Here is a 21325-nt window from a genome sequence, read left to right as displayed (position 1 = left end):
ATCTCGTACTTTGAAATCTGTTTTAAAATATTTTAACCTTATTATTTATATTACAATCCTCCTGACAATATGGTAAATGTAGCATACATTTTTTTCCTTAAGAAAAGGGGTCTTTTCATATCTGATTACTTGCACACATCTATAAAGTAGTGCATGTTTATGGATGTCTGCATGTTGCAATGGAAGGGTCGTCTGCCTTTCAAGTGATTATTAGTCCTATAGGGATACAGACTGGGATGAAGTGGCAGAACTTCTGTGTTAGACTTACTGTATCAGTTGTACTCTTGTGACTGGTTTTAAAGACATTACATGGGATATTTGAAGTTTTTTTTCCGTCTCTGTTAAAAATGAGCAGGTCTCATAGAGAAATCCAAACATTTCTTTCCATACAAAACACTCCCTGCAAATGATTGAAATGTACTTGATTCTGGAGAGATTGCTGCACAAAGACCAACTGGCTTTTTAGGTTTCAAGATAATTGCTAAGAAAATAGGTTGAAGTGGTTGTAAACCCCTTTTTAGCATTTGTACCTATAGGTAAGCCTAGAATAAGGCTTACCTGTAGGTACTGTAAATATCTCCTAAACGTGCCGTTTAGGAGATATTTACCTTGTTTTTTTCGTATGTCATCGGCGCATGCGCTGTGAAGAAACGGCTCTCCATGTCGTTTCTTCCCGGCGAGTGCCATGACTGGTGGCTTCCGCACACATACACGAGTGACATCATGCGGCTCGAGCCAATCACAGAGCCGCAGTCCATGGCCCCGGAAGGAAGAGGGGCAGACATGGATGTGGCCTCGAGCAGAGACAGCACAGGCTTTGTTTGCAGGTAAGTGCCACATAATGGGCTAGTATGCGACGCATACTAGCCCATTATGCTTTTACTTTGCAGGGTTTGCAGGGAATAAAAGAGGAAGTGAAACCCATCAGGGTTTACTTCCTCTTTAAGGTTTGCACTCTGTGCCCTAAATTCTAGCATGCATAATAACCAACAAAAAGGTTGATTTGATATTGTGTGTCATAATTAAAAACAACAAAAAATTTCCCAGCGCACCTACCAGCTAGCCTGCAAGCTCCAAACTCCAAGTTGGAAGCCTTTCAAGTGATTATTAATCCTATAGGGATACAGGATAGGATGATGAGGCAGAACTTCTTTGTTAGGCCTACTGTATGAGCTGTACTCTTCTTGTGACTGGTTTTAAATACATTAAATGGGATACTTAAAGTGTTACTAGACCCACAACAGTAAAATCAGTGTGTATATGCAGTAAAGCATACTTGTTATACTCACTGTGGAACATAAGAGGTTAATTCTTCCTATTGTGTAAAAAGGCTGTTTGATTCTGTCTTTTCTGATGCTCCCCTTCTTCCATTGTCCCCAAACCATCTCCTGATAGAACAGAGCATTGGGGGCAAGTTGCACATGCTCAGTTTAGTTTGTATTGTTAGAGAGTTTTTTTTCTTTTCTTGGGAGAGTACATGTGATCAGCACAAGACCGATCGGCACTGTCCACACAGAGGGTCAGGGGTCCTGCAGCCTCATAGGACAATAAGGGGAGAAAGAAAACTCCTCCTTCAAGCTTTAACCAGACACTGATAGAAGTCACAAGACTGCTCTAACTGCTGATGAGAAAAGGTATTTAGCAGTTTATTTTTACTAAAACGATTGCATTTTCATGATCTGTGTACTGTGGGAGACCAGATATAGTGAATGCAGTGTCCCGGGTTTAGTAACACTTTAAAGTTTGTTTCCTCTCTGTTAGAAATGATAGTAAAATCCAATTATGTATTTCTTTTCAAAATACTCCCTGCAAATGACTGAAATGTACTTAGTTGCTGTTTGCTGCATGAAGACCAACTTGCATTTTATGTTTCAAGATTACTGCTAAGAAAATAGGATTGACACTTTGTGCCCTAAAGTTTGGCATGCATAACAACCAACAAAACAGTTGATCTGATATTGTGTGTCACAATTAAAGCCTAATTCCAGACATTATTTTTTCAAGCTTTTTTTCTCTCACTCACTGTGCCAGAGATGTCTGTACAAGTAATGAAGGTGCTTTTGTCAATCTACAGGAAGTCGCTGACAGAAAACATGGCCAGAAGTTCTAACCCTTCCCTATACAAGTGTGATTTTGCCTGTCTCTCCATGAAAGAGGTTTTCCCATTATTTGCTGTCCTGAAAGGAAGTGCAAGAAAATCTCTCAACTAGGACACAGACAGCAATAAAAACCTTGTTAGAAATCCAGCCTGCACTAACACCTTGAAAGCCCAAATGAAAAATTAAGTTTTGACTGAAGATTGGCTTTAAGATGATAAAAAATAATGTAGAAGAGAAGTTGCTTAAATTATGTTCCCAAAGTCCTGATTCGATCTATGATGCTAGAACCATATTCCAAGCCAGGTTGCCATACCCGTCATAAGATCCATCCTACAGGCTTACAGTCAACTTACCAAAGCAGTAATTGGAACCAAGTCACCAAAACTAGTATCAAGCTTTAAAAAAGTCAGAGCCATGTTAAAGAGGCATGGTCTGGTCAGAGCAAGAGTCACAACAATGTTTTCAGATTGCATCTAATAATACCGCTTCCAAGTGCCTATCGGAGCCTTTATCTACTGCCAGGCTATCAGCATAGACATTATTATTTGCTTCAAATAAAAGGCTGAATTAGTCCCCTGAAAGATGGCAACATGTTTCTTACTTTTTTTTTCATGGCTAAGTCCTAAACATAGTCCCAAACTGTAAGTCTCATAATAGTATCATAGTAGGTGAGGTTGAAAAAAGACACAAGTCCATCAAGTCCAACCCATGTGTAAATAAATCTATAATTATTTTATAACCTGGACATTAATCCCTTTTACATTTGTGGTTACCATATTCATTTAATATACAAAAAGAATGACCAAGCTCTTTAAATCAGTAGATTTTTATAAGGTATTGGGTCCCTTGACTTCTTAATTGCTTAGCAGATGTTAGATTTCCAATAACTACAATCACAACACATGCAACAAGCATCTTCAAAGACCATGCTAGATGACTGTCCCTAAAATTAAACATGTTATATGTACTGTAGATTTGTTAAAGCGGAGTTCCACCCAAAAGTGGAACTTCCACGTATTCATCCCCCCCCCCTCCAGCGCCACATTTGGCACCTTTGCTACAATGTAAAGTAGTGAGTGTACAGCTTGTATAACAGTGTAAATTTGCTGTCCCCTCAAAAAAACTCAACACACAGCCATTAATGTCTAAACCGCTGGCAACAAAAGTGAGTACACCCCTAAGTGAAAACATCCAAATTGGGCCCAAAGTGTCAATATTTTGTGTGGCCACCATTATTTTCCAGAACTATCTTAACCCACTTGGGCATGGAGTTCGCCATAGCATCACAGATTGCCACTGGAGTCCTCTTTCACTCCTCCATGATGACATCATGGAGCTGGTGGATGTTAGAGACCTTGCTCTCCTCCACCTTCCATTTAAGGATGCCCCACAGATGCTCAATAGGGTTTAGATCTGGAGACATGCTTGGCCAGTCCGTCACCTTTACCCCTCAGCTTATTAAGCAAGGCAGTGGTCATCTTGGACGGGGTAGTTACCATGATATCATGTTGGAATACTGCCCTGCAGCCCAGTCTCCAAGGGGAGGGGATCATGCTCTGCTTCAGTATGTCACAGTACGTGTTGACATTCATGGTTCCCTCAATGAACTGTAGCTCCTCAGTGCTGGCAGCACTCATGCAGCCCCAGACCATGACACTCCCACCACCATGCTTGACTGTAGGCAAGACACGTTTATCTTTGTACTCCTCACCTGGTTGCTGCCACACACACTTGACACCATCTGAACCAAATAAGTTTATCTTGGTCTCATCAGACCACAGGACATGGTTCCAGTAATCCATGTCCTTAGTCTGCTTGTCATAAGCAAACTGTTTGCAGGCTTTCTTGTGCATCATCTTTAGAAGAGGCTTCATTCTGGGACAACAGCCATGCAGACCAATTTCATGCAGTGTGCGGCGTATGGTCTGAGCACTTACAGGCTGACCCCCCCCCCCACCCCTTCAACTTCTGAAGCAATGCTGGCAGCACTCATACGTCTATTTCCCAAAGACAACCTCTGGATATGACGCTGAGAACGTGCACTCAACTTCTTTGGTCGACCATGGCGAGACCTTTTCTGAGTGGAACCTGTCCTGTTAAACCGCTGTATGGTCTTGGCCACTGTGCTGCAGCTCAGTTTCAGGGTTTTGGCAATCTTCTTATAGCCTAAGCCATGTTTATGAGCAACAGTTCTTTTTCAGATCCTCAGAGAGTTCTTTGCCATGAGGTGCCATGTTGAACTTCCAGTGACCAGTATGAGAGAGTGAGAGCGATAACACCAAATTTAACACACCTGCTCCCCATTCACACCTGAGACCTTGTAGCAACGAGTCACATGACACCGTGGAGAGAAAATGGCTAACTGAGCCCAATTTGGACATTTTCACTTAGGGGTATACTCACTTTTGTTGCCATCAGTTTAGACATTAATGGCTGTGTGTTATTTTGAGGGGACAGCAAATTTACAGTTGTCACATGAAATGATATAATAAAAAAATTACAAACATGTGAGGGGTGTACTCACTTTTCTGAAATATTGTATATATATTGCATGTATATTGCTAGCTCCTAGGGGGAGTAACTATATATATTATAATGTTGGGTACACCACCTGGCAGATCTGGCTACAACATGATTGCTTGCATCACCTAAGCAAATGTTTTATGTTTTCTCCAGACAAGCACAGCGCCGTCCTTACTTGCCAGACATTAGCCGTTATGTAGGTAAATATATCTTAGATGATCTCATTGTTCTTTGAAAATGGTTTCTTCTGGGAATCTATGGACAGATTGGAGGTAGCTGATAAATATGATCATTTCCCATTTCAACTGTACTTATTCAGACAGTGAGAGATTTTTCTATATTTTTATGGGCACCTTTATCCCTTTATCTATAAGAATTATTTAATTCTTCTTAGTTGCCATTATGTACAGTAAAACATCTTACTTAACAAAAAAAAAGACTTTTGGCTAGGAAACCAGATATAGACTGATAGCTGGCAGGACATTGTGGTGCCTTCCCCAGGCAAAAATTACAGCTATAAAAGTCTGATAAAAAAAAAAAAAAAAAAATTGGACTTATGCTAGGTATCAATTTGTTCTTATATTAATATAATACAGATTGAAATACTCTGCTGTAGTTCATCATATACATATTGATTTTTTTTATAGTCTTTCATCCCTAAGGAATTTGCATTCTTGTTTAATAAAAGGCTTGTGGCTAAATAATTAAAAACATGACAGTCCGATCCTAACTTTTTAAAATGATTTGAGTTCTTCTTCAAAACGTGTTTGGAAAGAACGTTTTTTGGAAAATAAAATCACTGATATTGAATCATTTTAGGTTGTCGATGGGCTGTTTGCAGAGCTCAGTTTAAAATTGAATTAGTTTAAGTTTATTGTTTAAAATCACAACACTCTAGCAGAGGTAATTCATAACTTTCCAACATACACAATGCCAAACATTCCTGTGCAAGTCAATGTGTGTTTCTGGATGACCGTAGTTCAGTTGGCTGCTGCAGAGTAGATTGAATTTCCCCCTCTGACCCATATTAATTAAATGTTCTGTATATTTGTGGTGCCAGAAATCCCCATTCATTAAAAACTAGTTTAAAATGCAAATTAAAACCGATGCACTGTGAAGTTTAATGTTACTATACTAACTAATGTAGTCAAGACTTCACTGTAGATTATTGGAAAATAATTCAATTAGACACGTTTTTTCCATGCTTGATTCTGCTGCAGTGGATACGTGGAGCACTGTTTCCTCAATGCTAGTTCCAGAATGATGATGTCACTCACAGTGAAGCTGCTTGACTACACTGCCCTGAAACTAGCCTGAAAATTAAAATCAGGGTGCAGTAATTTGTTTTAAGCTTAGATCCAGCAAAAATATATTTTGTAGTTTAGAATACAGTGTTATAATCTGTTAGAAATGTATTTTCATTTGTGTTCTCACTGGGAAGGTTTTCACTTCCTGTGTGGTCACTAGAGTAGGAATTGAGCACACTCTTCAGCAGGGATCATGCATATAAAGCACCACTTTTATATGACGTAGAAGAATTAGAATCCTTTTCAAGTTTCATTGCTGTTTGTGTCCATGTTAGGGAGGTTCTTCTCACTTTCTATGTGGTCATTACGACATGAAGTTAGGGAAAATCTCTCCAAAAGAGACACAGACAGGGATAAAACAGGGGTATTAAACCAGATAAAGGTTCTAATCCCTTTCCAAAAAGTTGTAACTCTTTCCAAAATGTTTTGGCTGTGGTTGTAGTTTGACGCAACACTATACTTAATCACTTACATGTCATATAAACTTTAACATGATGATGTTGTTTCAAAATGAATGTTTAACAACTTAAATGTCAAGCTTTCTTAAGAGTAACACCTGCCATGAAGGATCTTTTTGCCACTTTCTGTTATAGGATTACAATGCTCTGTCCTTATCTCTCAATTACCCTTCTGTATTTTCACCCTGTCATATAGGTCTCAAAAACCTACAGCCTGACTAAAAGTGTCTTTTTCATCACAAAGTACCCAGGCATGGTTGACTTTTATCACCATCAAGACACCTGCCCTGAGAAATAGCATGCAACCATCACTGAAGTGCATGAATATTGCATGCATATACTGTATATGATACACACTGCTTTAGCAAACTAGATGTCATTAGTTTTTATATTAGGTTTTATATCTAGTCTAAGGCAATGGGGTTGATTTGCTAAAACCGGGGAGTGCAAAATCTGGTACAGCTGTGCATGGTAGCCAATCAGCTTCTAACTTCAACTTGTTCAATTAAGCTTTGAGAAAAAAAAAACTGGCAGCTAAATGGTTTCCATGTGGAGCTGCACAAGATTTTGCACTCACCAGTTTTAGTAAGGCTACTTTCACACTGGGGCGGGCGGGCGGCGGCAGTAAAGCGGCGCTATTTTTAGCGCCGTTTTACCATTGTTGTAGTGGCACTATTCGGCCGCTAGTGGGGCGGTTTTAACCCCTGCTAGCGACTGAAAAAGGGTTAAAACCTGCAGCGGCGCTTTGCCGGCCGGTTTGCGGCGCTGCACCATTTTTCCCATTTTCAATGGGAAGGGGCGCTTTAGGAGTGGTGAATACACCGCTCCTATAGCGAGGCAAAGATGCGGCTTGCAGGACTTTTTTGACCGTCCTGCAAGCGCAGCGCTCCAGTGTGAAAGCCCTCGGGCTTTCACATTGGAGTGAATTGAGTGGCTTTTTCAGGGCGCTTTGCAGGCGCTATTTGTAGCACTATAGTGCCTGCAAAGCGCCTCAGTGTGAAAGTATCCTAAATCAAGAATAGTGAGGCTGATAAAAGGTGATTTGGCTCATATGGCTTACTGCTTATTAATAGTATTTGCACTTCCTCGTTGAAATAATAAAGACCATCATTTTATGCAGGGGTTTACGTCCACAGGAACATTTCCTGCCCCATGATAGCTGCTGAGTAGTGCCTATCAAACTTTTAATTTCCCCTAGTTAGATTACATGCATTAAAACTGCCCTCCAGAGTATATCTACCCAGTTCGGCTACTGTGCTAAGTTAGCACTGAGATAGAGCACTTAGTTTGTAACAGAGGCACATATCTATGCTTTAGGACTTTGGTTGTTATGTCAGAATACTGTATGGACCACCAAAATATACATTTTTCATGTTATACCACTTAAATACAAAAACAATGCATGCTATACCACTTCTCTAAAGTTGGGACTCCAACTCAGGCTCTTTAACCAATGCTGGGCTGCTCTTCATCTTACAGGTCATCTTCCAAAGATGCTATATATGCAACCACTAGCATACAGAGGCAAATTATATCTAGCAGGTAGACCCAGACATCCATAGCTGCTCCCAAATCTCCCTCATTTGGAGGGAACATCCCTTTTTTGGAACCAAATCCCTCTGTCCCTCCTCCTTCTGAATGATCCCTCTGATATATAGAACTCTAAAAAAAGTGGAATTTAACTAGCTTACTGCACCTTTTATCCAATCTCTAAATTATTTAATTTATTATTTTGCTACTGTATAGGAAAGGTAGTTGTGAAAAAAGCACTTTAATTTAATCAATGATTGGTTATTAATTATTCATTGTCTGGGTAACTGGGAGTGAGGCAGGGATATAGATCATGGAAGACGGTTCAATACTTCTAAAACGTGACCACCACTTAGAACCATTTCTAACCTGTGCCTTTAAGACCAGTGGGAGCCTTGTTGTGTTAGTGTTTATCTACCAAAAGCAATGAGATTTTTTGGCTATTAAATGTAAATAGCAGCTAGAGGGGTACTCCACAAATCCAACTGAACATGAAAATAAATACACAATTTTATACTAGGTAATTAAACAAGCATGTAATGCAACATTGCTATTAAATACAAAATAGGAGCAATCAATAAAATAACAAGAACTAAATGCATTGCCACTGATAAAATGTTGAAGTTATGATAAAAATTAATAAGGTTAGCTTGATCAGATTTATGCTCAATTCTCATGCGCTAGCGTTACTTGTTATTCACTAAGCAGATGACAAATACATTACTATTTCTGGTAGGTGACATCAAAGTACCCAATTTTCTGCTAATGATAATCACGGTTCTATAGCATGGTTACCCTCTGTGCTATCAATTATTCCTTGAATAACCCCCAGGTGTATACATAGAAGGTTCCATTGGTTCCCTTTGTCTGCCTTTCTATTTAGTTGTATCTGGTTTGTGTATTCACACAATCCATCGAATGGATGGTCTTTTGTGGATGAGTAATGCATATGAGATTCATCAGTATCCTGACAAGTTTATCCCATGGAGAAGTGAGCACACAGGTCAAGTGGATTATCGTGCACTTTGTGTACAGAGCATTTTACTAAGAACCACATGTTACACTTCTTCCATGTACGCAAATACTTTCTTGGCCATGATAGTGAATTAATAGCAGTCTGCTTTAACTCTTTCTCTGCTTTAAAATATAATGTTAGTGATATACCAACCTTAAATTGCTAACACAAACTCCCACCCCTGCTCTGGAAGTAATACATCCAACTAAACTGATTGTAATGTATAGGGGAATCAAACTATGCTTTAGTTGGATTTGCCAGGTGTCATATAAAGGAAAGCAGCTCAGTCTGCACATGGAAATATTTGAAAAACACAAAATAAAATCATAAAGTACATATCAAGGCACTTTGCTAGAAGCCTGGTTAGTCCAAAACTCTCCTGATATTAGTTGTTATGTATTGGGGCCTGATTTTAAGCAAATCTGTACATAGGGCATGTGTAGCCTGCCATTGTCAACCTTTGCTTGTGTAAAATCTAGCTCACTGGCTGTCAAACCAATTCAAAATCAATTTAAAAATATTAAGAACATATGTATGCACTTTTCTAAAAGAATGGTCAGTCAATGTCTTCTACACAGGTCCTGGCATGCAAAGAACCTGATTTCACAAAATCTTGAATTACAAAATATAGATGCTTCCATTACCAATGTATACAGTACTTCTGAAAATGCTAGCTTGCTAGCTCAATCTGATGCCTTGTTTTCAGTACATTTTGAGTCACTGGCCTGGGTTCTGACCTGGCTTGCTTAATCCATCTTCTGGGTCAGTAAATCTGGAAGAACTGATGCAAGAGACAGCCAGGCAATATGCACTTTCAGAAGGTCAGCAATGCCTACATCCATATTAAATCCAAATCTGAAAACTTAGTCTTTCAGATAATGTGATGCTCATTTGAGCATGGATTTGGTGCTTGCAAGCATTTGCATGGCCATTGTTCCTCCAATTAAATTAAATGTGACACGAGACTGGTGGAGCTTGTGACATACTACTACAATAATGAAACAGAAGGCTTAAGTGTTTATGGGTACAGTTTGTGTGTGATGTATCCGTGTGTGGGTGTAACGTATGTTGCAGATTGTATTATGGGAGATGCATAGTGTGTGTTAATGTATGCTGTACTGTGCACTTTATAAGTGGTGTGATATATGATAATTAGATGATATGTATGGTCAAATTACAGATAAATGCTCTGACACCATTGTGGGCCCATTAGGATTTACCCTAACCAAAAACGCTGGACAACATTGGTTTAGGTTTTTTATTATCTTAGCTAAACTTTAAGAACTTGAAGTAAAAAAGGAGAAACAATAGAATATCAGCAGACTTACACCTATACATACATATATTATAACTGGGAAAAAATACTTTCCTTCCCTTAAACCCTTCCCCATGCACAGCTAGCAACTCCTTTTTTCCTATTTATCTTTTTTTTTTTTTTGGTATGCATGTTCTGGCCTGCCCCATGTCCTCCATTAATGCCTAAGAAAAAAGGACATGCTTTGCGCCTGGTGCCTCCTGAGATATGCAAAACATATCTCAGGAGGCATCAGCCTCCACTCATGGAAAGAGGAGGAGGATGGACCTGGTGGCTGCCTGAACCCAGAAAAGACAGACGCCTCTTGATGACATCACGATCGAAGATGGCAGTGCAGGACCCAGTGGACAGGTGAGTATATGATTTGAGGACAACACAGCATTAGGTAAAAAAGAAGGCAAGAGTGGGAAAAAAATAAAAGGAAGATGTTAATGTTCCACCAACCATATACTGGTAATCAGTTTAGCTTTAATGGAAAATTATTAAAAATGTCTGTCCCTCAGTAATTATATTAGTGCAGGCTTACAGCACCTTTGTTATTTAGTTTTTTTAGTGTATAAAGTTCAGGCAGGAAACAAGATAACCTTACAGAATAGTCCTTCTGGTCTTCTAGGGAAAAGACTGGTAAATAATTACAATTTAAATAATCCCTGAAAGTTAAGACTACAATATTATAACAATTCAAAGGTAGAGATTCAGATAATTACACAAGCTTATTAGTGACTGGTTCTTTTTAAGGAAATTAGTCAGAACTGTTACTCATGTTAATCAGACTCTCATTCATGCAATTGGCCATTTGAATATCTAGTCTTATGCCGCGTACACACTACCGGACTTTCCAGAAGAAAAGGTCAGACAGTATAATTTAATCGGACATTCCGATCATGTGTGGGCTTCATCTGACATTTTCTTTCGAAAATTCTGATGGACCTAGAAATAGAACCTTTCAAATCTTTCCGACGGAATCAGTTCCTATTGGGAAAACCGCTTGTCTGTATGCTGTTTTGACGGACCAAAAACGAAGCAAGTACGAGACGGCAACTATTGGCTACTCGCTATTGAACTTCCTTTTTCTAGTCCCGTCGTACGTGTTGTACGTCACCGCGTTCTAGACGGTCGGACTTTGGTGTGATCATGTGTAGGCAAGACAGTTTCAGCGGAATGCCGTCGGAACTCCGTTGGAAAGTCCTTCAGAGTTTATTCTGACGGAAAGCTCGGTCGTGTGTACGCGGCATTAGCTTTGTTTCTGTGTCAATATATAACATTTACCATACCTATTGACCAATGGGATCTTTCTACAGATTTTTATTTGTTTAAGTTATCTGTTTGCATCACACAGCATAAAACCAAGTAGCCAGGATTTTGATATTAGTGCCTGGTGGAAGAGAATATGTTTTTCAGCAGCCCCAGTATTTTACATTGTGCAATCAGCCTGTCTCATACACTGTAATCATTGTTCTGTTCTTAAACAGAGCTCTTTAACAAATGCACTAGCCTGATGCAACCTCTTTTCTTTCTAAACAGCCATATAAGCTATGAACGTGCTATACTCTAGCAAGACTAAATGAGAATCTTTTCAATTTTAACAAATCTCTAAAGTGGATGTAAATTGCATACATGTGTAAGTTACACCCATTGGTTGAAGGCCATGTCTCCTAGGAACAGGGATTGTGCTATTTATATTAAAAAGTATCTGTAAACTTCCATGCTTCATATTATGTAGGCATTGTTTCCAGAAAATACCCTCTTTATCTGTAAGTGCTGTTTAACCCAACATCTAGTGCATGGAAAATATTTAAGCTTTGAGCAGATGCTGACCAGTTTAGTCAGCCTTGATTTTGTATTGTATCCCTGTACCTCCAGCTGCAAGTTATCTGAATTCAGGTTCCCAGGTCCACCCACTTGACAAGACTATTTTTTGAGGGCTAATGCCCCGTACACACGGTCGAACTTTGATCGGACATTCCGACAACAAAATCCTAGGATTTTTTCCGACGGATGTTGGCTCAAACTTGTCTTGCATACACACGGTCACACAAAGGACATTATCCCAATTTGAACTTTGATAAGAGATTTCAGACCTGCCACAGTAGCTGATGCTTTTTTTCTCCAAGTAATGTCTGATTTTGTTTTAAAAGGAAAAACATACTCATCAGAAAATGTGTTAAATAAACACAAAGTAATGCCTGGCAAAGTAAAGCCTTCTTAGAACATCACATATCCCAAAACTAAAGCAGAGTACACGATCTGAGTTTTTCTTTTCGTTCAACCAGCGGGTTGAAAAAACTCACAGATCCCTGCATCAACACAAGGAATGTTATTGCAGGGATCTGCCCTGCTGTTCTATTGTACTATGACAGGGGGGACTCCTCCTCTTGTCAGAATACACAGATTCGTGCTGCAGCCATTGGCTGCAAGCACTGATTAAATGCTAGTTTTCAAGCATGACTGTTTGTAGAAGCCAATTGGGAGACTGGCTTCTGTTGAACAGACAGCGGTACACATGTACTGGCTGACTATTGATACGTGTGTACCCAATCTAAAAGGATAATTTCTCGTTTCAGGAAATTATTGCTTTATACCTTTTCAGCCAGATGTACGTACAGAGATGCTGGTGTATAGGGTAAATATAGCCTAATAATATAGAGCCATTTATTCCAAACTGTATACAGCTGTTCCAGACTTTTTGGCCATCATCAGTGCCATGCAAAGAAACTTTGGCTACTATGGAGTAGGGCATGATACAAGGGCATCATACAAAATGTTTCTTTAAAATATACTAACCGCATATATCATGAGGAATCAAACCAGGAAAATCTTCTCTTTCATCATGAGCGCTGAGTTTATTCCTAGTTCAGATGTACTTAGATATTATGTGCTGAGGAGGAAGAGTGGTCTCAAATATCCAAATACAGGCCCAAGTAGATGGCAGTTCAATGCAAGGTGATCCCATAAACAGTCTAATATTTTTTCATAGAATGTGTTCTACACTTTTTGAAATTCAATTGGGGTGCAGTATGTCATTTTAGATACAAAAGTGTTTAGTACAGTTCTGATTATTGTTTTTGTTAGCCAGTTGTAATATGATTAGTGTGTCCGAATAAAGTCCTTGCACAGGGAAAATACAAGCAAGTTTATACATGTGTGCACATTAAAGCTAATCTGTGTTTATTAATTCTTCTATTATGGGTATCTGTAATTGTTTTCCCTGAAAGTTATCTTTAAAGTGGTTGTAAAGGGTGAAGGTTACCTCTATGCATGAAGGTAAAAAAAACCTTCTGTGTGCAGCCCCCTCTAAGCCCCGCCCCCAATACTTACTTGAGCCCAATCACAATCCAATGATGTCCAAGGAAGCAGGTGCTCTCCCGACTCCTCCCCTCCTCATTTGCTCAGACACAGCAGTGGAAGCCATTGGCTCCTGCTGCTGTCAATCAAAGAAAGCAATGAAGGAGCAGGGACGGGGCTGAGCCCCGTTGTGTGTGTCAGTAGACACACAGAGCGGGGCTTGGGAGCTAGAATGCATGAGTGCTCGTAGAAAGCAGCTTGGTATGAGGGCACTCAGCAGGGGAGAGGAGCCACGATGCCGGCGAGGGACCCCAGAAGAGGAGGATTGGGGCTGCTCTGTGCAACACCATTACACAGAGCAGGTAACTATAACCTGTTTGTTTTTAAGATTTTAACTATATTTACTTTAGTATCACTTTAAAAGAAATCTGTGGTCACAGCATACACCATAATTTTATAACATCAACGTTGTAAGAACAAAACAAACAATAGTTCTTATTGACAATCTAATATAGGCTTACTTGAAAAATCTTCTTTCATGGTGTGAGTGCTGCCTGTCTGCTGTCTATCTCTTTCCACAACTTCCTGGATTCCCTGCATGTTTTGCAGCTTCTCCTCTGTTGTTTACTTTCAATTTCCAAGGACTATATATCCCATGGTACCTTGCTGACTGCAAGCAGTGATTCCTGTACTGACGCCTGAAACTCCTCCTCTTAGCACGTCTGTAGTTCAGAAGGCAGGCTCTGTAAAATGTGTGGCACACTACTAACAGGGCATAGTGAATCATAATGAATATGTGTCACAGTATTCAAGGAAGTAAATGTGTGGGGATCTTCACAAAGTAAGTTTACAAACTTCAAGATCATTCAGATTAATAGGAGTAGGCTCGAAATAATTTAATACTATGTAGCAATGAATATACTGTATGAATTTACATTTTCACCATAGATTTGCTTTAACTAACTGTATGTCTTTGGTTTATTCAACAGGATGCCCTGTGAAAGGAGAATCTGTGCCTAGCATTTCTTGGTTTCATGTAAATCAGACACTGAATAATGGAGCACGGCCATCATATGAGATTCTGGAAGGTGGACAGATTCTAAGACTAACTAATATAAGTAAAGATCATCTAGGAGAATACAGTTGTGTTGTAAACAATCCTTCTGATTCACTTATACAACGAGCTTTTCTGTCAATTCAAGGTAACTAGATATCATATTTATTTACAACCTGGACATCATTTTATTGTGTAAGATGTCATATTCCCGAGGGTCATATTATGTGTAGTTGTTTATATTATTATTCTCTAGGATCAGCTAAAAAATGATGGGAGGAGTATGTAAGTTTTGTCATAGAAGAGTCCATCTTTATTGATGTGTTAAAAAGAAACTGAAACCATCTAAAATCTAGCAAAGCAGTGGCATTTCATTGCAGGCATCTCTGGATACCTGCACATTAGTTTAACTTTCCTGTTCACTTGTATGCAAATTTCAACCAACTCCTGTGTTTGAGTGTCTGGGCCAATTACCTGCTACCCTAGCATCTCACTATAGGCCACTGAAGCTGTCTATCATAATGATGGGCTATTAGAGAGTAGCCAAGTACTCAACCATGCCAGTGGTCTTCAGAATTTGTGGTTCCTGGAACACTCCAGAAAGCTATACAGCTAAGCAGGTACCTGGAGGTTCCTGTAGTGACTGATACTTTACTAACCTTTAGATAATGTTAGAAATGCTTAAAGCAAGACTCCTCCATTCCTGCATCTCTCACACAAGGGTGGTTCCTTCATGAGAAAATCGTGTGCCTAATGGTAACCCCTTGAAGGGGCTTGAGACATGGCCCTCATCTTGTGTCTTCAATACTGGGAAATGTTAGACATTATTTTTACAAAGACTGGTATCCCACAAAAATGTGTGTGGTTTAAAGCAGAACTAGCATAAATATGGTGAACATGTTGAAACAAAATTCAAGGCAAATATGAAAAGCATCCTTTACTCCAGTTAAATGTCTTACTGTCATCTTCCCACAGTCCCTGAAGAGCAGAGTAGGAGGTTACGCAGTGAACAGTACTTATCATCTAACATGTTGTCTAGTATTGGGGCCTGTAGAGGGTTGTCCAGGCACCTTCAAGGAGAAAAGAAGAGTGGACACAGCACATGTGTGGCTATATCCTTCCAAGCAAGTTCAACAAGAAGCTGCAAAGTTGAAACAGTGAAAAGCGGAGTTGCATCCAACGTAGCAAGATTGTATGAATGAGTCCTTAAAAGATATACAGTGGGGACAGAAAGTATTCAGACCCCCTTAAATTTTCCACTCTTTGTTATATTGCAGCCATTTGCTAAAATAATTTAAGTTCATTTTTTTTCCTCATTAATGTACACATAACACCCCATACTGACAGAAAAACACAGAATTGTTGACATTTTTGCAGATTTATTAAAAAAGAAAAACTGAAATATCACATGGTCCTAAGTATTCAGACCCTTTGCTCAATATTTAGTAGAAGCACCCTTTTGATCTAATACAGCCACAAGTCTTTTTGGGAAAGATGCAACAAGTTTTTCACACTTGGATTTGTGGATCCTCTGCCATTCCTCCTTGCAGATCCTCTCCAGTTCTGTCAGGTTGGATGGTAAACGGTGGACAGCCACAGAGTTGTTGTGAAGCCACTCCTTCGTTATTTTAGCTGTGTACTTAGGGTCATTGTCTTGTTGGAAGGTAAACCTTCGGCCCAGTCTGAGGTCCTGAGCACTCTGGAGAAGGTTTTCGTCCAGGATATCCCTGTACTTGGCCGCATTCATCTTTCCCTCGATTGCAACCAGTCGTCCTGTCCCTGCAGCTGAAAAATACCCCCACAGCATGATGCTGCCACCACCATGCTTCACTGTTGGGACTGTATTGGACAGGTGATGAGCAGTGCCTGGTTTTCTCCACACATACCGCTTTTAATTAAGGCCAAAAAGTTCTATCTTGGTCTCCTCAGACCAGAGAATCTTATTTCTCACCATCTTTTGAGTCCTTCAAGTGTTTTTTTTAGCAAACTCCATGGGGGCTTTCATGTGTCTTGCACTGAGGAGAGGCTTCCATCGGGCCACTCTGACATGAAGCCCTGACTGGTGGAGGGCTGCAGTGATGGTTGACTTTCTACAACATTCAACCATCTCCCGACTGCATCTCTGGAGCTCAGCCACAGTGATCTTTGGGTTCTTCTTTACCTCTCTCACCAAGGCTCTTCTCCCCCATAGCTCAGTTTGGCCGGACGGCCAGCTCTAGGAAGGGTTCTGATCATCTCAAACGTCTTCCATTTAAGGATTATGGAGGCCACTGTGCTCTTAGGAACCTTAAGTGTAGCAGAAATTTTTTGTAACCTTGTCCAGATCTGTGCCTTGCTACAATTCTGTCTCTGAGCTCTTCAGGCAGTTCCTTTGACCTCATGATTCTCATTTGCTCTGACATGCACTGTGAGCTGTAAGGTCTTATATAGACAGGTGTGTGGCTTTCCTAATCAAGTCCAATCAGTATAATCAAACACAGCTGGACTCAAATAAAGGTGTAGAACCATCTCAAGCATGATCAGAAGAAATGGACAGCACCTGAGTAAAATATATGAGTGTCACAGCAAAGGGTCTGAATACTTAGGACCATGTGGTATTTCAGTTTTTCTTTTTTAATAAATCTGCAAAAATGTCAACAATTCTGTGTTTTTCTGTCAATATGGGGTGCTGTGTGTACATTAATGAGGAAAAAAATTAACTTAAATGATTTTAGCAAATGACTGCAATATAACAGAGTGAAAAATTTAAGGGGGTCTGAATACTTTCCGACCCCACTGTATACTGTATGTAAGGCAATGGGTATTCAAACAGCCAGAATATGCAAAACTGAGATATTACTTTTGCATTGCTGATTGGTACAGCTGCTTCTAATGAGTATTTTTTTATTCTAAGGATTGCAAAAGGCACTAAACAACAGACACACCAGTCACATCTTGCAGGAAAACATCGGACCCTTTTTTAAATTTATATTGCCCAACCTATGAGGCAAGCATGTGCACATTTCTAAAGAATTTCAGTTGGGAAGATGTTAGATGCCTTTCTAGCCCAGGGGTTCTTACCTGTTGATATCCATACCCCTTGGGGGTCTAGGAACCAAAATATGGGGGTATGGCACTGGATCTCTGAATATAATTTAGGAACTAATAAAAACTGAAACAGGATTCTCACATAATTGAACCTGAAATCAAAGTGAAAAAATCAACTTAAGTTTCATTTCATTGCAAGGAAAAAACAGAAAATTCCTGGTTGTAGCTTATGTATATATTTTTAAGTGGCTTTTATATAAACATGATAAAAGCACTCACTTTCTGTGAGCCCTTCTGTTTAAGCTAGCAATATGTTAAGTAAAGTCAAGTAATTTACATCTTTTGACGTTATACTAGTATCTTAAAGGACTGGTGGTGATGGTTTTTATGCTGCTATGGGGGAAAAAATGGGATATCATTAGTTTCTGTAAGGTTAAGAAACACATCATAGCCAGATATAGGGGCTTAGTTACAATGATCAGTCAAATTTGCCTTAAGTTCCATTGTATTTCCTCACATGTGTTAAAAATGTCAAACTGCAATATTCATATGAAGAATAAATAAATGGTTAATGGTAGTAAATTTAGGTACAACCAGCAAAAAAGGTCAAAAATCCAGAAAAAACAATAACACTATTTTGAATTGGGTTGCTTTTACCCATATTTTCTCTACTGAAAATAATTGATTACACCAAGTTTAGTCTTGCATATATTCTCAGGAAAGACAAAAAAATATGGATTGAGTGCCCATTTACATATGTGCAGTGCATTAATGCATTAGTGTTTATGCATGTTACACCATGCATTAAAGGGGTTGTAAAGCTACATTTTTTTAATCAATATCTGATCTATATGTAGCATAGATCAGGAATATAGCTGTTATTTCTGCAGGAATTTTCGATTTACCTGTTATATGCATATGCTTTTTCTGAACTTCTTCCTTTATGATCTCCTTAGCTTCCGTTTTTTAGGGAGCGCTCCGTGCAGCAACGTCGCGTCTTCAAACGAACTACAATTTCCTTGATGCTTGGTGGCATCGCGCATGAGCAGTACCGCTTTTTCGCTGTGTCAAAGAACGAGAACAAGCCTTGTTCTCGTTTCTCACCGCCCAGCAGCCACGCCCATTCCCGCCCCCCAGCACGCCCATACACTGAATAAACATAAAGGGGGCGGAGTAAAGGCTGTGCTGAGATCGTCATTCTGATTGCAATAACATGGCGGAGCTACAGCGTCTTAGACACGCCTGCGGCTCCCCTGCATCCCGTGCCTATGAACATACACAGCGTCTCCCCGCAGGGATGTAGTCCCAAGGGAGGGGGCGAGCATGCTGACTAACTCCTAGCCAGAATGGCTCAGATGATGGGGGCAAGCTGACAGAGGAGGAACAGGAAGTGAGAAATTCAGACAAAGAAAAAATACATTTAGAAGGGAAATGTAAGTGAACCAACAATGCACTAGCTTAAAGGAACCTAATTAGAAAATAAAAAATGAACCTTTACAACCCCTTTAACTTGTGTTGTGTTAAAGTGCTTTTTGAATTGTACCTACAGGTAAGCCTATAATAAGGCCTACCTGTAAGTACAGTGCATCATTTAGAAGATATTCACATTCCTAGCTGCTGATGACGCTAATGGCACATGCGCACTGCACTCTGAATGGACAGCACAGCTATTATTCATCCTGCAATGCTGGTGCCTTGGGGAAGGTTCATTGGAGTAAATATATCACAAAATGTTATAGCTTTAAAATAAAGATATGATTAGTTTAGGCAGTACCTTCTAATTCATTTTTCAAACACAAATGGAGGTCTTTTGTACTATAGCCTCTTCTCTAATTGCAGCAACATCAATAGACTATCAATGGTCAGTGACTGGTCTGGTGCCATGTACAGCATCATGTGGCAACAGAGGCATTCAACAACCACAGCTGAAATGTGTCCTCGACAAGCAAGAAGCTAATACATCTTACTGCCGGGATAAGCCCAGACCATCCCTAAAACCTGTTGCATGTAACAGACGAGACTGCCCACCAAGGTATTTACTAAACTCGTGTTCATTTTCATGTTAGCCTGAATTCTTAAGTTCATTTAGCAATACATTCATGTATAAGATTCAAAGAAAAGTGAGTGACTAGACTAGGCAACAGGAATTGCAATTACGTAACAGAAACAATGCACACTGATATAACAATTAATGTTGAACTCCAGGCAGATATCAAATACAGAGTAACTCCACTTTTGTTGAGAAAAAAACATCCCCCTCTGGGTGATCTATGTACATTGCAAGGATGTTAACAAACTTTGTTGCAGATTCCTACCTTTTGTTATTCTGAAGAATGTGCAAAGTGAGTCTAATGGGAGTTGTTTCAAAATTATCAACCAGCTGCTACACCTGCAGAGCTCTAATGAGGAAAATTGCAGGGTCTGCATCCCTTTAGTCGTGATTTCCTATTGGGAGTATCTTACCAAAAATGACATTTTTGTTGCTGGGGATGCCTGAAATCTGACTTGTATCTTAGTGCAGACTTCTGGGAAAATCAGTGAGCCAATCACACAACCATTCTGTATACAGAACATCTCCAGGTAGCCATATTGCATTGTACTTTACAGAAAATTACAGCAGCTGCAGATTGAAAAGGAAAGGTCATTTTTTTGAATAACATTCAGTTACAATATGACTTGTGTAGCAATTATATATGCTATATTATTATTTTTTTTATTATTTGCTTTTTTACCCACAAAAGTGGAGTTACCCTTTAAGCTGTGCTGATTTCAATCATCCAAACGTGTGAGTAAAAATTCTTTTGGGTATTCTTTGCAAAGTAAATTTTCACATAGCTTTGCCTTATTTTCAAGGTAAGTGAACGTTCACTTTAAAAAAGTGAATATTTATTCCTTTAGTAAACCAACCCCAGTGTGTGTTTGTACACCACTTGTAGCCATCTCCATGGGCACATATGATGGGGTGATAATGCAGAAGCACAATTGGAAGACAGTTGTCACCCCATGACAGAAAGTGCCTTAAAAAGGACCTTAATGACAGGATCATCATATGTTCTGTAAAGTTACAGATTTAAAGTGATATTTAGGCGTCATGTAATATGCTTGTACAACCTTTATGTATTAATACTACCACATTTGTACCTCGATTGCCACACTATGTGTTTTTTCAAGTATGTGTTTTAAAATAATAATAATGTGTATAATAAATGTTACTAGTTTTAATCAATATTGACAATTTTTGACAGTGCCTATATAGTCCCAATCATAGAGGGTTCTCTGTTCGTAAAGTGATATTAAAGCCTTGTTTTTTTTTTTGTTTTTTTTTAAATAACAAACATGTTACAATTACCTGCTCTGTGCAGTGGTTTTGCACAGAGCAGCCCGGATCCTCCTCTTCTCGGGTCCCATACCGGCACTCTGGGCTTCTCCCTCCTGCTGGGTGCCCCCACAGCAAGCAGCCTGCTCTGGGGTCACCCAAGCAGGCGCACTCCTGACCCACGGCTCTGTGTGTCCATTCGCACACAGAGCCATGGCTCAGCCTTTTCCCCTACTTCTCCTGATTGGCTCACTGGCTGTGATTGACAGCAGTGGGAGCCAATGGCTCCTGCTGCTGCCAAAAGCCTATTAGGAGTTCGAGTCCCTGGAGAGGCAAGGCTTTCGTGGTTATGGTTGGACCGAGAGGGGGCTCAGGTAAGTATTACGGTGGCCTAGG

General features: G+C 39.7%; 1 protein-coding gene across 2 annotated transcripts in view; it reads left to right on the top strand.

Moving 5' to 3' along the window:
* ADAMTSL1 (ADAMTS like 1) overlaps positions 1-21325 on the top strand; it is a 527411-nt gene that overhangs the window by 456242 nt on the left and 49844 nt on the right. For both annotated transcript variants that reach the window (XM_073636588.1, XM_073636596.1), the window contains exons 24-25: positions 14522-14734; positions 19453-19645. In XM_073636588.1, coding sequence (XP_073492689.1) covers positions 14522-14734; positions 19453-19645 — 406 coding nt within the window. The remainder of the gene's footprint in view (positions 1-14521; positions 14735-19452; positions 19646-21325) is intronic.

The sequence above is a fragment of the Aquarana catesbeiana genome, linkage group LG01 (assembly GCF_042186555.1).
Source record: "Aquarana catesbeiana isolate 2022-GZ linkage group LG01, ASM4218655v1, whole genome shotgun sequence".
Lineage (NCBI taxonomy): Eukaryota > Metazoa > Chordata > Amphibia > Anura > Ranidae > Aquarana > Aquarana catesbeiana.
Note: the sequence above shows the minus strand (reverse complement) of the source record. Positions and strands in the feature narration are given on the sequence as shown.